This window comes from Tyto alba, unplaced genomic scaffold (genome assembly GCF_018691265.1).
Source record: "Tyto alba isolate M040663 unplaced genomic scaffold, T.alba_DEE_v4.0 Super-Scaffold_14, whole genome shotgun sequence".
NCBI classification, from domain to species: Eukaryota; Metazoa; Chordata; class Aves; order Strigiformes; family Tytonidae; genus Tyto; species Tyto alba.
This window is the reverse complement of record NW_024881276.1, coordinates 30,147,055-30,163,197: the sequence shown is the minus strand read 5'-3', so window position 1 is coordinate 30,163,197 and position 16,143 is coordinate 30,147,055. Positions and strand designations below refer to the sequence as shown.

The 16,143-nt window shown below is 41.0% G+C and overlaps 1 protein-coding gene across 4 annotated transcripts in view; it reads right to left on the bottom strand.

Annotated features, from left to right (window-relative positions):
* Positions 1-13,528, bottom strand: part of PAXBP1 (PAX3 and PAX7 binding protein 1) — a 29,084-nt gene extending 15,556 nt beyond the window's left edge. For 3 of the 4 annotated variants that reach the window (XR_006164908.1, XM_042788322.1, XM_042788323.1), the window contains exons 1-7: positions 12,995-13,528; positions 11,021-11,188; positions 9,321-9,497; positions 7,765-7,986; positions 7,059-7,162; positions 5,991-6,211; positions 4,824-5,013 (exon numbers count right to left, since the gene is read on the bottom strand). Coding sequence is in view for 3 of the 4 variants with exons in the window: in XM_042788322.1 (XP_042644256.1) it covers positions 4,824-5,013; positions 5,991-6,211; positions 7,059-7,162; positions 7,765-7,986; positions 9,321-9,497; positions 11,021-11,188; positions 12,995-13,451 (1,539 nt within the window). In the remaining variant the exon portion in view is untranslated. The remainder of the gene's footprint in view (positions 1-4,823; positions 5,014-5,990; positions 6,212-7,058; positions 7,163-7,764; positions 7,987-9,320; positions 9,498-11,020; positions 11,189-12,994) is intronic. The other variant, XM_033011237.2, reaches the window with a different exon arrangement.
* Positions 13,529-16,143: the final 2,615 nt, after the last annotated feature.

The following is a 16,143-nucleotide window of genomic DNA, read 5'->3' as shown; positions in this document are numbered from 1 at the left end:
ATACAACACACTACGTAATATCAAATTCTTCAGGTGCTTAGTTTCTGGGGTACCATACTATTCCGAAGCATAATGCTGTCACTGTACTTCTAGCAGCACAAACTGTTTCCTTTTACCCACTTGTATCATTTGGACCAGTAAATATTTCAATGTGAAGAAAATGCATGCATTTAACAACGTTGACAGCTTTCAACTGTGGCAGTAGCATTCTGAAAGTAACTCCTGTTGATTGAATGAGCCTATGCAGTAAGACAACCATTTTAGAGAGTGTGAAATGTTATTTCAAGTCCCCGTCTTCTCTACCAAGTGCGTTACACATTGTGTTACAGTTCTTCCAATTCTCAGACCTCATTGTTTCCTCTCTATCTTTAAACTGGAATGTAGTAGTATTCTACACTTTAGTGAGAAAATAACCTGACTGTATGTATACAGTGAAAAAAACAAAGCATGAATCTAACCACCTGAAGCCAGTGGGTATTTTTGCTATAACTCTTACTAGCATATGCTGAAATAGTATTACTGAAATGCAATAAAATACTGCATAAGCATATTATGCAAACAGGTAATTAAAATCAATAAAGTGTTACTCTAGCCTATCATTAAAATTGTACAATTCATGAGAGTGATGCATGAAGTATACCCTTTGAACTATATAGACTTAAATCAGATCAGACCTGTCATTTTTTTTAGTGGACTAAATTTCAGTAGCAACTACAACAAAAATAGATGGATTTTATAACCACTAGGAATTTCCTGACATTAAACAGCAGATTCACTGCTCACTTTTGCAAAAAAAATAATTTCCTATGACAAGTTAAGATTAGACTATTATTTATAATCAAATGCAAAACAGAACTTTTCACAATCTCTTAATTTGGAAAGGAAAGTCCTGTTGGTATGAACACGTAAGCTATATCCTCCTTACCTCTGAGACATATGCTTAGTCCACAGTCTTCCAGTCTCAGCTCAAATATCTCATTGCTGCCTACCATCCAGGATTAAGTTTTTTTTCAAAACAAAAGCTAAAATCAGAAATTGTTTCCTGATGTAATTTAGAATGTGACTCAGCAGCTATTAAAGAACCTCCTCCAGTAAAATAGAAGATTATAGCTACAGGGCCATTTCAGCTACCTGAGAATGACACACACATCAGAGAAGATACTAAAAGGAAAGAAATATTAGCTCTTTCTGGTATAAACTGGGCTACAGGGATTAAAATGAAAGCAACTCTGCACCAACTCAAAATACATACAACTTTCTTTTGGAGAAAACATAATAGAGAGAAAAAGGAGGAGAGAATATCCCAGTGCTGGAAGTGTATATTCGGTATTTAAGGCAATTTTGAAAACAGAAATAATAAAAAAAAAATACTAGTCTTACTGCAGTTCACTACAGAAAATACAGCTTCCTCTCTTGAAAGTGTAAAAGGAATTCAAAAATTGAAAAGTTAAATGAAAAATTTTCAAAACATCCCTAGAGGTTCCTTCTATAATTGCCTCAAGATTTAAAAAACTCACTATGTATTCAGACATATGAATCCACTCAAAATATTTCCCATTTAAAATACAAGAGACTTAGAAACTGTTATTCTTTTATAATCAATACTGTGGTTGAGGAATGGCTGACAATTTCACTGACTACTGTTAAAGTTACAGCTCTCATTCACTGTGTTTTGTTTAGTCAATACCTTGAATTCAATGTTTTGGGTTTTTTTTCTTCACTTTTACTGTCAACAGTGCAAGAGGAAAAGTTGAAAGCTCTCTGAACATTTAGTTGACAAGCATAATTTTAACCTACAGCCCTCCTTCTCTAACAGTGTGTTTTGATAATTTTCTTTTGCAGGTAAAATAACAGTTCATCTAACTGTGCTGTCAGAGATACACCTGGAACAATTTAATTTTTCTGTATCCCTTGCATATTCCTACATTCAAAATGTAAAGACACCATTACTATTTTCTAGCCCTCTCAGAAAGCATAATTTTGACAGTAATTACTTGTGAAGGAAGTCATGCAAGCATCTTCCACTCCACTGGTTTTATCATTTATGGGGAAAGAAAAAAAAAAATAAAATCAAAGGATTTGACATTTCTATTGCTTCTTTCTAAAATTTCCATAATAGCTGTCTCATTATACTCTCCACTGCACCTTACCAGCGAGTGAAGTGTTTCTAACATTTAGAATCTCTTCTAAACAGAATACAAACAAAATGGTTTTGCTTGGTTGGGGGGTCATGAAGGGTTGAGCATGGTGAATAGGTGCAGAAATAAGGTGGCACAGGGAAGAAAGTCTAATGTATGATGACCTTTTTTGTTCTCCAAAACTAAATCAACAGACATACAATGAAACTCTAGGGGAATGGACTCTTTTGGAGTGGGTAAGTATGTTGTGAACCCATTAGTGCTTCTTTGGCAAACCACTTTCTCATTCAGATCAGTACCAATGTGAATTTGACTAAATAACCATGACTAGTCCTAATAAAAAGAAAGCATCAAAGCATTGTATTTGAAAGGATATGGAGGGACCTAGCTTTATACATATTTAGGATATGTGTTCATATATGTATGTGTGTATATATATACACAGATACACACACAATATTGTTATTACACATACGGATACACATTTTATATGCTTATGTATATTATAGCAACTACATACATTATACATTATACACACACACACACACACTTTAAATATTAAGTAGTCAGCACTAAAGGTTCTACAAAAAAGATGAAGGCAATTTATCTCTAGACTCAGAAGATAAAAAGAATTTACTGTCCTGCTGCATTTCATTATTTAATTTAAATACACACTGATACTGATTTTATTACTTTATTTTTTTCCCTCCCTTCGTCTCCTTTTTAGAACACCTTGCAGTGTCCTGTGGGCTACTGTTTTTGAATTTGATAGTACTTTTGTCATGCTGAAAGCACTGAATTCCAAAACAGATTATCTGTCCAAAGAACTGAGGAATATACAGGACAGCATAATAAATGAAATGCTCCTGTTAAACTGACCACGTCACCTCCTAATTTTGCAACTCACTGTACATACAGGTACTGCAGCAGCCTCCAACTGAAAACAGCAAAACTCAGTCAATGCCCCTAAGCATGAGATTATAAAACTCACATCTTAAAAGCTCAGTGGACTGCCATGGCAGGTAGGGTATGGGGAGGGTGGGGAAGGGGGAGGAAGGTATCCAGGTATGCAGACTCCTTAGAAGACCAACTACTGAGAAAGTAAAGGTACACTGTAACAAAGCAACTTTAATCAGCATGTTTGTTAAATTATCAGCAGACAATTTGCTGTATAATGGCTGGAATTGATTTATTTACTACTGTAGCTAGATACGTCACTGACCTTCCTACAAACTGAACTGGAATTGCTACACTGTTACTTAACAGTAAGTTTTCCTGGTTTATACAAAATCTGGGAGACTAAAAGACTTGGTTTATACTTAGAATGGTACATTCTAAAACAATTTGTTTGAAGAAAATATTTAAACAAAACAGCATGGGCTATCAAAGAGAACTTCCAGACATGGCTTATAATTACTACAGAAGAAATTAAACAAGAGATCTTTAGAAAGCAAGTGTTGAATACAGGTATTTAACATGTCTTTTGAAATACAAATTTATCTCAGAGAAAGAATATAAACAGTTATCTTTAAGTAGGAATTTAGGCATTTGGGTGACCAGCACTGACAGAGCTGCAAGGGAAAGCACTTTTACTACCCCTCAACAGCTAATGCCAATACAGACTCAGAAATACTGCTTCTTCAGTGAACATTATCTACTGCAACTAATCAATTAGCTGGGTGAATTAACTAGTCCGCACTTCCTGGGTTTGTTCATGACATAGCTATTCTTCAACCTACAGGACTGAAGATGGGACTCTCCCAATACCACTAATGTTGGACATTTATTTAATGTCTAACTGATTAGCAACCACAATGCTTTTATGTTCCTCTCCCACACCTAACAAGCTAGCTAGGCAGTAGCTTCAACTCCTCAAGTAATTCTGACAGCTAATATATTAAGAAGATACTATCGTATTCAAGTCAGAAGACAACAAAGAAATAGCTTACATACTGCTAACTGAATTTTACAGCTCCTGTGTGTGTAATATATATATATATATAAAGTAAATATATATATATATATTCAGGAGCTCCTGTTAATATTTACAATGAAGTCATTTGAGCATAATGAATAATATAAGAATGAAACAAGTTAGACATAGAGAAGTATCACACTACATGAAAGAAATGTATTTTTAAGTTTGGGTGTCTTCAGACAGCTACACTAGTTTTAAAGCTTTTCTCCTTCAGACACTAGAGCAATATCAAGTATGTGAAACTGCCTGGCAAGAGGAAGTTTATAGTAACACACAATGTACAAGTCTTTGTCACTGTGTTCATAAAGCATTCCAGAAACTAGCAGTGCTGTAATTCAGCCCTTGTTTTTGTTAACCTGATATCCAACACAAATAAAAAGCAGCATCTGAGTAAAGTGGAAATGTCAGAGTATCTACCAAAATCCTGGAGACTTATAATCTAGAAGTGTTTTTAGGCAATCTAAAGTCAGTGATCTCTTACACTGTGAAAAAGAGGTTTCTGATAACCAGCTTAGCATGATGAAAAGTTATCTTTTCAACCCTCAAATAACCAAACCTTTAGAAGAATATGTTCTCAGGGGACTTTTTTCGAAAACAGGAGATGTGGTGTTTGGCATGTACTAAGAGTCCCTACTTCTTTTGTGTTTGTTTTTTTTTTGTTTTTTTTTTTTTTTTTTGAAAAAAGATGAATGTTTTTGCATCCTTACCTTTTCACTGAAACACTCAAGCAAGTCTTGGACATACCCTCGCATTTCTTGCAAAAACTTATACTGTTCACCAATACCCCCAGAAGACCCTTCTAATCTTTCAATTGCCTTGGTAGAGTCCTCTCGGCTTTGCTGATGTTTCTCATATTGCTGCCGATTAGCTTTGTGCAATTCTTTCATAGAGTCCAACCTGAAGGGCAACGGATAAATAGCAAATTTACATCCAAAAGTCTGTATGTTTCAGACCGCTGAGATATTAAACAGACAGTGCAAGTACCAAGTCTATATATGGGAAATACTGCAAAGACATGTTCTCTAACTTTCATTTGTCACTTTCTCCGCTCTCTACAGAAACAACAAGGCTAATGGTTTAAACTGATTTGCTGAGTTATATAATTATGCTGAGTGCATTGCACTGCCCACTGCCACAAATTTTTACAGAAGTTGAAGAACTGATAGCACTCAGAATAGCACACGGCTGGCCCTAAAGTAGAACTGGGAGGAAAGACTGGGCAGGGGGGAAGGTCTGGAGCGGAGAACTACAGCTTATACAAAGCAGTCGTATTCCTCTACTAACTTGATTCAAAGGCTGTAACACTACAGGGGGCATACAAACCAATTTTGAAGACATGTAAAGTGCAAGTTGTTCATTACAAGTGATTTCTCACTGCAATTGGGCTGTTCATTCAGTAGGACCTTTTGCGTACCTGACAAGAGGATTACAGTGTTTAAACCAAAAAACACCCTGTATAGACTAAAATTTTAACTCTTTATCTACTGAAGGGAAAAAATTCTGATTCACAGTTTGAAAGAATGCAATTTGATACGCTAAACACCTCACTGGCCTTTCAATTCTTGACTATGAGACTGTGCAGTGTCCAGAAGATGCAACTCAGACCTGTCTTCAACAAGATCAATGGCCTCATATTTAAAGCTTCACTTCCAGAGAAGCAATCCGAGGAGATTTTCGAACAAAGTGTCAATGTCATCTTCACTCTGAGCTTTTTTTTGTTTGCCTTTTTATTTTATTTTTTTTTTTTAATGGATGTGCCAGTCAGTACTTTTCCAGCGATGAAACTCTGCGTTTGCTCACCGAGACTAAAAGATGCCTGAGGAACAGAAAGCTAGGGTACAGGTCTTTAAGTCTAAAAAGATGGTCTGTCCTACCTGTCTTTAAGCTGTTTCTTTACCAAATCAATAGTAACAGGAGTCATCTCATTACTGGGAGTTTTGAAAGGAACTGTATTATCTGTTTTTTGAGATTTTGTTTCCGATGATCCATACGCAGCATAAGTGTATGGAATGCCGTATGATGAACCATAAGACAGTGTCTGGTAAGTGTTCTGGTAGTACAGATTATTCACTTCAGCAGGCTGACTTGGTTGAACCTAAAGGAGAAAGAAATGCAATTGTACTAAATTAAGACTTTAAAGAAATGAAAGAAAATAAGGTTTTCATATCTCAAATGTTATAAAGTGAAAAACGTGTGCAGGTACATTTACAAAATGTAATTATCAAGTGAATTTAAGTGTAGAACCTCCAACACCTAAGGTGGAAGAAAAATTCCCTCAGAAACATCTTCTTAAATGGACAAACTCTTCGTATCACTCTCATTCTAAATATTTATACTTATAACAAGTTTTTAAACGACAATTTTAACTCCTAGAATAACCAAGTGTTTGGGACTATACTAAATTTTGCTAAGACTATTTAATAGAATGACATAGGTTCTTAGAGTCAGTGTGTTTGCTTGGAATTTTGCTGAAATGTTTTACTTTATTTTTTTAAAAAAACAAACTATCCTCTTCAACTGAGTGGCAATTTCACTACCAATGAACAGACAACATATGGTACAACCTGCTACAAATTCCAACTCTATGCTGCAACACAAGGTACAGAAACAACAAGAAACACACACTGTTTACAAAGACTCTACAAACCCAATAATAAACAACAGAGGTCTCTTCAAAGTGGCATTATTCTAGCTCTGTTTTAGGCTGCAAATAAATGCTGGCTAACGGCACAACAATCAGTATCTACCCAGAACAGGGAGACTAATGAGACAGATACCACTGGACACTTAAAATCTGACCTCTCATTTCTCTAAAGAATATCAGAAGTTTACACACTGAACTTCTCAGATGAACCAGCCTTCTGTAAATTACTCAAGTTAGCAACAGATTTAGCCATATATACAGAAACAAACTGAAAAAGAGTTCATAACTAAATACATACCTGAGGTATGTTGATTCCTTTCCGTATCTGTTCTTGCTCCCATCTACTGAGTTCTTCATCTTGCTCCCCTGCCACCAGTGCTTCATCATCGCTTCCCTCAATACCTTAATACGAGTAAAACAGACATGTAACAAAAAGAAGATAAAGTATTCATTGTAAGGGCCATGAGTTCAAAAACCTGAGAGACCATGCTTTGGTGGGAACATCTCAGTGCATTCTCCTTTCCTCTTCATGAGGAATTAAGGATGGTAGCCTGTGAATTATTATCACAGAGGTGCCACTTTAAAAATCCAATGGATAAATCTGCAATTAACTGCTGGTAAAACCCTCTAATGTTAAAATCCTATATATCTTACTAATTGACCTTTTCCAAAAGGTTATTTTACCTGCAAGAAGCATGATATATCAAAGAACTGATGTGTTGTTTTTTTTTTTCTTCACAACTGTATATTTCCTAAAAAACAAAGTGCAGGAACAATACTAGTAGACCCTTAGTGTAAGTTTCTACCAGATTCAGCAGTTGTATGCTTCTAGCACAGGAACAGAGTCTGTGCTCAAAATTTTATATGCAAATTCCATTATGCAGTACTTTTCCTTAGAAACAGAATACAGTCCAGATTCAAGCCTGTTTAAAAATGTTGAATGGGAGTACTTGTAGTGAAAACGGTGTGAATATTTAGCAGCTATCCTTCTAAAATGGTTTTACCTATTTCCTCAGCAATCTTTTGCCTTTGGGATTTTTCCTTCACTGTAAAAACTATCCTCCTCTTCTCGTCATCATCTTCATCATCACTGGCATCATTTTCATCTTCTCGAACAAGGCGGCTTTTACCTGGTTCACTGTCAACAGGGGTAAAGTCTCCAAGTTCACGAGCCATTTGACGCTTTTTCCTAGCGGCATGAATAAAAGCAGCATCTGGAATTTCTCCTAGAGACAGATGTTTGCACCGTTAAACAAGCACTGCAACAAAACAGGTATTATGACTTCTTCTTACTTATCTCTGTCACCCTACCTGATCATCTTTGCAAACAGAAAAAACAATGAGAGGAAAAGAATCCATACTCACAGAAACACTTGCAAGCAACTTCTAAGCTACACATGCAAACTTTCTGATCAGAAACACTCAAAGCTGGGATCTTTCCCAGAAAGTCTGGCTCTGCTTCCAGCACCTTAAGTGCCCTAAGAGCAGAAGCCTAATGCTCCTACGCAAAATGTTCCTGAAGAAGAGCAAGCCCTTAACAGGAGCTGAATATTGCAAAGTGAGGAAGAAAACAAGGTGCTTGACTGTGTCACTTCCTGCCCTGATACTGCCCCCAACTCTTCTTATTTTGGGGGAACAAAAAACCCTTGTCCATTTCAACAGATAACAGCTCAGAGATTACGGGGACACCAAACCTGACAAAACTAATATGAGAAGACTGTACACAATCAAAGGGAAACAAGAAGAGCACATCGAATTTAAAAAAATCTAAAACCCCTAGCACAAAATTAATACAATTTACATAACTCATATAAAGAATGGTCCCCCAAAATAAATTTTTTGAAACATAAATAATTCCTACCACTACTTTGTTCGGCATGCACAAAAGGTTAAATTTCAGATTCTCTTTACACTTGACATAACATATTCCATTCAAGCCCAAAATATCTTTAGAGATGCAGGAACGTACATATCACACCACTCTGCAATTACCCCTAAAAGGAAAAATGATTTGCAAGTCAACTAGGAAAATCTCTTCCTCTAGGCTAGGTCTGTGGCCCCAGGACATTCATCTTCTATGTGAGGAGCAGGCTACCACAAGCTAGCTAATAAGTAGTAAACTAGTTTCAGAAATACTTTCTCAGACTGATTTCTTTGGCCTCTGGGCCTGACGAGAACCTCATTAGACAACATGAGATAGGAAAACATCTGAGATACCTTGCAGACCTGTAACAGAGACATTTGAACTGAAGACATAATTTTAATTGAAAGCAGTTAAAATTCGTGTTAAGTCACCTATTCCAAATCTAGGTTTTCATACAGGTTGTAATCACTTTGAAAGGCAAATTTCTGCCTTTGACATCAAGATGAAGCATTCTGTAGTAAAACATGTTCTCTCATAAAGCTGGTAAAATGAACAGCTTTGGAAAATAGCCATTTCCTGAATTTTCAGATTTTGGATATATTGCTGGAGAATACTTCCTATTCTCTCAATATACATTAGTCTGCTGTGGACACTGGCTAAAGCATTTAACATATCAGACATATTACAATAACCAACCTGGGCGGAGAACATTCAGTGATGACAGAGCACTTGAAAAAGCCCCACCAGATTTTGGTTTTTCTTCTTCCTTCTCACTTTCAACTTCCATTTCTTCTTCACCATGCTCACTGTTTGCTGTCCCATCTTCTTGACCTAAATCCTTAATTTGTCCTGCCTTTTCTAGTGGTGGTTCGACTGGGAAGACAACAAAGCCCATGTTTTACTCCTTTCATAAAGACTACTCAGAAGTATATTTTTAAGGTCTAACAAGCAAAAGTAAAAATCAAATGAAAATGTTAAGTGCTAATTTATTGTTTGAGATCTAGTAAAATACATCTTCTTAATTGTGATTAAGTCACTGACATCCTCTCAAAATAAAATCTGACAAAGCAGACACCCCAACAACCATTAAACATCCTACATATTACCAAATATTAAAAAAATGAGGAAACTCAATAATTAAGATCATATATGCAACCTTCACACAGCCTCTTATATATGTAATTACAAAGCACTGCCTGCATTACACCATATCTTTCCACAAGAACAGACTCATTCCAAAAGAACCCCTTCATTTTCCTCTTGGGCTGGTTGCAACATGACCCTACATGAGGTGGATAACATACATATAAGCAGCAGGCACAAGTATTACGTAAAAAAATGCATGTTAAATCCAGGTATCCAATCCAAGCTGTCCATACCCGAGTTCTTAGACTTTAGCATTTGTTTAGAGAATCTGGGCTACTGACTCAGTAGCAGCCATGAAGTCTTTGCACTATAACTAAAACAACTATAGAGACTGCAAAACAAACAAACAGAATATATGCACACACTAGCCATGTACAAAATGCAATTTTTTAAGGATCGTTGTGACAGAAGCAAGAATTAAGATACAGGTTTCCACAGATCACCTTAATATTAGCCACAGAAATTATCATTTCTGCTTTTGCTCACACCACATACCACTGCACAGGCAACTTAAAAGATTCTAATAAAAAAGAATTCGTGGGTTCTTTAAATGCAGATGAATCCTTTTTAAAAGACTAATTTAATTAACTTAAAAAGGGCAATTTTCTGCATAGGACCATGTTTAACTCTCATATGCTTCAGTTATATCATAGCAATCTTTAGATCACAAGCCTCTCAACTTGTGCTCATGGTGTTGTAAACTATTACTCTACACAAAAACCTAACTGGAACAGGAACCATTATGCTTTAACAACGAGCTTGCCAAACACCAATAGCAAAAGTACAATGAAATTGAAATCCCAGGCTCTACTCCAAGCTCTGGAGGACTGTGCACTGTTAGAAGATCCTTCTGCTCCAACACTTTCATCCTGTCATCTTAATCATCAAGTCTACTCCTGAGGCCCAAGTCCTGAAACAGGCAACTGTTGAATAATTTACTTTATAGCAAGGAACATCACTCTGCTCACCCCCAAAATCTTCCTTTTTGAGAAGATGTGTTACAAGGACACATCCTGTCAGATAAGCACCATGCAGTTCTAAACTAATTTAATTCCTTCTTAATTCAGTAGGAAGGAACTCATCTGACACAGAGCTGAAATACAGAACTCTCCACCAGCTTCAGAATAGCACTTGTAATGTTTGAATGAACACATTTAATGCATGCTTTACGTCAGTTCTATATGCTAAATCCTCTAAAAAGACTAACACTTCATCTTGAATACAAGTAATTTGTATTTACAATACTTAACCTTTTCCATTACAAAAGTTACTGTTAGTTTTGCAGTTACCATCTGTTGGAGAATTGACCTCTGTTCTAACTTTTGACTTTTCAAGATCTTCTTTGTATTCTTTCTTCAGTTGTTTTACAATCTTTTTGCTGTAACTTGATTTCTTCACTTTAAAAACTTCTTCAGTTTCTTTAAAAGAGAAGTTGGAAAACATTACATTAGACCTGCCAAGAAGTATACTTACCTAATTAAATCTCTTAATTTTGTACCTAGGACTTAATAAATGCCACTAACACCACAATTTAATGTGACTTTACATTTGCACTGTTGCAACAAAACCAGTCCCATATCCTTTCATGTGAGTAACAACTACCTCAACATTTTTCATTTTCAAACCTATTCATCCTGTAGTCACAGAAAAGCAAAGCATAAGTTACACAAAAGCATACACAAATGGCCTGCTTTTATCTGACTGCAATAATCTTAAAAAAACAAACAAAACCATAAACAAATCAGACGACAAACAAACAAAATACAGCTGATCCTTCACCGTGACCACAAATTTACAAGAAAACAACATGAAGCCCCAACATTTTGGGTCAACAGCCTTTTCACAGCCATACATATATCCAACTAATGAGTAAGTGAACTACTGGTTTTGGTTGTATTACCAGTTCAAATGCCTGCACACTACAACCTGACAAAAGGTATACAGTAAGTTACAGAACTAAATAGCACAGCAAAAAAAATCACAGTTTGATGTAGGAAATCTGCAAGTATTTGGGATTTTTTAAAGTCTATAGTGCAATTCCATGTTTCCAGTACTTCTGTCAAGATTTCAAACCCCCAGTCTTTGAATCCAAGTTCCAGTGATTACAAGAGAATTCATTTGAACAGAATTCAAAATGCACACTAACTCCCCTGCTGACAAAAGGTATCACAAAAATAAGCCCCCCATTTTATTCACCCTATACTCCTGAGATGCAATGAACTCTGAAGTTCGAGGAGCGGGTTTTGATAATTTTTGGATCATTTGGAATATGCAATAACTACTATCCATAACCAGATTATCTGAGTGTGAGTGGCCCAATTCATAACTGCAGCACCAGCTGGAATACATCAGAATTATTAGCTGAAGCACTGTACAAACACAACTACGATACTTTTCCAAGAGCTGAGGTCCAGAAACTGCTCGACTTCTTTTTCCATTATTTGTAAAAGTTAATCTAATAAACCCTGCGGCCAGCTAGACGAACCAACTCTGCAACAAAACACCCGTGGCTTCACACGGAGTTTGCTAGGACAACAGGCAGTCTGACATGACCTGTGAAAGCCAGCCCGAGCGGATGAAAACAAACTCGACACGAAGGCGCGGGGAAGATGCGCCTCGCCCGGGGCTGCCGGCTCGGGAGGGCGGAGGGGGGGTAGGCGGGGGGGGGTGTACCTGCTACCGCACAAACCCAGCTCAGGCTAAAGCCCAGCTCAGGCCCAGCAAGCCACCCAGCTGCAGCGAGGGCAACACGGGTGCCAGTCAGGCACCGGCAAACACCGCAGCAGAGGCAACCTACTTCGCTGAACCGGAATTAAACCCGCGGGACATCGCCCCGGTGCCGGGAGGCGGGAAGGGAGCGGGGCCGAAGGCGGCGGGGGGGGGACGGGGACCTCCGCGCCGCCGGGCTCGTTCCCTCTTGTGCCGCCCCCCATCACCCCCGAGTCACTGGGGACAACCCGACTACCTTAAAAAAAAAAAATATACCAAAAAAAAAAAAAAAACCAACAAAACAAAACCCTACAATAATAAAACCAAGGTCCCGGCCCTCTTGGGGGACGAGAGGGGCGCAGACGGCGGGGCGGGGGCCCGGCGCGGGCTGCCCAGCTCCGGGGCCCGTCCACCGCTGCCGGCAGCGATCCGAAGGCCGCGCGCGTCCCCGGTGCCCGCGGGCGGGCAGCGTGTGTCGTCCCGTCCCGTCCCCCCCCCCCCCCCCCCCGCCTCACCCTCCTCCTCGTCCTGGAAGCTGAGCAGGCTGGCCCGCGGCACTTCTTTGTTCTCCCGCGGCCGCTTCTTCTCCTTGGGGCGCCCGGCCGCCGGCAGCCCGTTGCCCTGCTGCTGCGGCGGCGGTGGCGGGGGCAGGAGGGCGGGCGGCGGCAGAGCCCCCAGGCCTGCCCGGTCGCCTCCCACCAAGCCCAGCCCCAAGCCGAGGGCCGCGCCGTAGCCCGCGGCGCAGGCGAAAGCGGCGGGGCTGCCGGGCAGGGCGAGGGGCACGCAGCCGGCGGGCAGCGGCAGGAGCCCGGGGCCCGCCGCCAGCGCCATGGAGGCCTCGCCGGGCCCTTCCCCCGCCGCCCCGGCGGCCGGCGGCGCCGGCTCCTGAGGCGGCTCCTCGTCGCGCTCCTCGTCCTCCTCCTCCGAGTCGTTCCGCTTCCGCACGTTCACCCGCCGCGCCTTGCGGAACATCCCGCCGAGCACCGACCCCCCGCGCCGCGCCCCACCGGCGCCGGCACCGCCCGCTCCCGCCACCCCGCGCCGCGGCCCAGGCCCGGCTCCCCGAGCATGATAGCCGCCGCGCCGCCGGCCACAGCGCCCCCTGCCGCCCGCCGCCCGCCGCCGCCCGCCCGCCAGCGGCCAGGCGGCCGCCTGGCCATAGAGAGGCGGCGGCGGCGGAGGGTAGAGCGGCCGCGCCGCGCCGCCCTCCTCCCTTTTTTTCCCCCGGCTGCCGCCATCTTGTGTGGGGAAAGCGGCGCGGACCCTGGGGAAGTGTGCCGTCGGGGGTGTGTGGTTTTGTTTTTGGGGAGCGGGCATTGTGGTTGTGGTCCCCGCGGGGGTAAAGCGGGGCGCTGAGCCTCGGCCTTACCATCCCCGTGGGCTTGTTTTCCGCAGCCAGCTTGGGGACGGCGGCAGCGCGCATCCGGAGTGGGCGCAGGGGCCCGCGCAGCGGCCCAGCCCCCGCCATCTTCTCAGCGGCCGGGGTGCTCGCCTCAGTCGGGGCTCGCTACCCGGCGCTGCGCGGCCTCTGCCAGGAAGCCCCTGCCCTCCCCGAAGAAATTTTGGCTTCCGGCTTGGAGAGGAGAAATAATGTGGTGGTCCTCTTCGCTAATGTGAAACAGTAGCGTCTTAAGTGTGGGGTTCGGTTTCATGTGGGCCGGGGGCATCCTCGGGACTCGGTCCAGCCGGCCTCAGTGGCCACTGTGGTGACTAAAAGAAAAACTGCAGGTTTGGTGGCAGATGCCAAAAGATCACTGGCCTTTCTGAAGACCATCTCTTCAAGTACAAGTGTTGGTAACTGGAAGGACTTGTTTTCAGCCTTCCTGCTGTTGGAAAATGGGTGAAGAAAAAAGAAAATTGTTTAGGGTAGTGTAAGAACTTAAGCAGTCGGTTGAACACCTGCGACGTGTCTGTTGCACAGAAGTCCTTGAGCTAGGCAAGCATGATAAGCACCTCTTCAGGAATGTGTAAGTGGAGAGGATCCGTGGGTAAATGGCGTGACTTGTAATCAGAAGCCCTTGTGCTTGAAGATAAAGGCCCTCTGAAAAACAAACTAGCTGAAGCTAGGCAGGAGATAAGGAAGTGCAGGCATAAACCAAAGAAAGGCCAATTCTAAAGTATAGACAAGCGCTTCTCTCCTAAGACCACCAGAGACCCCCATGGAAGCCCCTCAGAGAGTTAAACCACACCTGTAATAACTATGTATATATATAATGAGTTTTAGACCCATATATAACAAGTTTAGAGTTTGATGACTATGTATGTAACAGAGTGATACAAGCTTTGGCTGTTGTAACATACAGTGGACATGTTAGGTGGAATGATTCCCTCCACGTCCCTGGCTGAATAAGCAAATGACTGCCAGTTAATGCTAAGCGCAGCATTAAGGAGTTTTCATTCCCAATTTCGGTGACACTGCCGGATCAGGAAGGGCAGGGTCCCGTGCAGCCCATCTTTGCCAGCCGCCTTGGGGGTCTGCCCAGGAGGAGGTGCAGGGGGCCTGGCTGGCCTCCCGCAGCCTCTCACTGCAGCTGCACAGCGAGATCTCCTGTAGAAAGCATCGCATTGGTTTCGTGCTGTTTGCAATCTGTACTGACTTCCCAAAGTCACACCAGAATTTCTAGTAGGAAGGAAAATAAATTTACAGCTCCTATTTCTGTTTTTTTTCTGATACAAAAAAATCACCTCATTCTCCATTGATTGGCACATCCCATAATCATGCATCAAGGTTAAAGTGTTGAATACATACAGGTTGAACCTGATACGTAGAGAATGAAACCACTGTGTATATAAATGTTAATTGATATAAATATAGGAGGAAATGCCATAGAGTGTTGAGTGTGGTTAAGCATATCTTACACTAGAATTTAAAACAAATTCACAAAATCACATCATTATTTCTGCAGAGTGATGCTTAATGTGCCTCTGCATGGTTTACATGCAGACATACTTCCACCAATAGAACTGATAGAACAATATACAAGGTACATGTTTTGTATGCATTGCTTTGAAGAAATTCTGCAAACTTCTAATGAAGTGCTTTCATGTGGCAAAGTCATAAAATTGAAACTGGGAGAATCTGGTTTTTGGTATCTGCTGCAGAAAAAACAGGGGAGCCGAAAAGATCACTGCAATATTAGTGCTGTGGATTTCTGCTGGATTTCTGCTGCAGATGCAATGGAGAGGAGGTTTTTTCCCTGATTCCAGGAAAATCTTTGCAATGCTTACTTGGGCACAGGAATAAAAGGTCTTTTATTTCAGCCTTATTCAGAACACTACAGTGGTAAAAGTAACTGAAACTGTAATTTGCAATATTAGAAAGTCCATGGATTTATTAATCTCATGGTTTCTTCCCAAGAAGGCCGGAATACATACATTCTCAGTTACTGCTGCACGTGTGAAATTTGAACTGTAGTAGCAGCCAACCGCTGCTGTTACGGCTATGTGGTAGTACTGTGTTATTCAGCACATTTTTTACTAGAGGGCAGCAGAAACTCAGTGAATTTGCTGAGGATTGGTTAGGTTTGATTTTCCCAGATTTTAAAGACAGAGTTGGTGACATTTAGAAATCAACGTATTTGTGTCTGCCAGCTCTTTTTTTTTTTTTTTTTTTTTTTTTTTTTTTAACAACACTATCCTGTGCAGGATTAGTGACTAGCCAGTT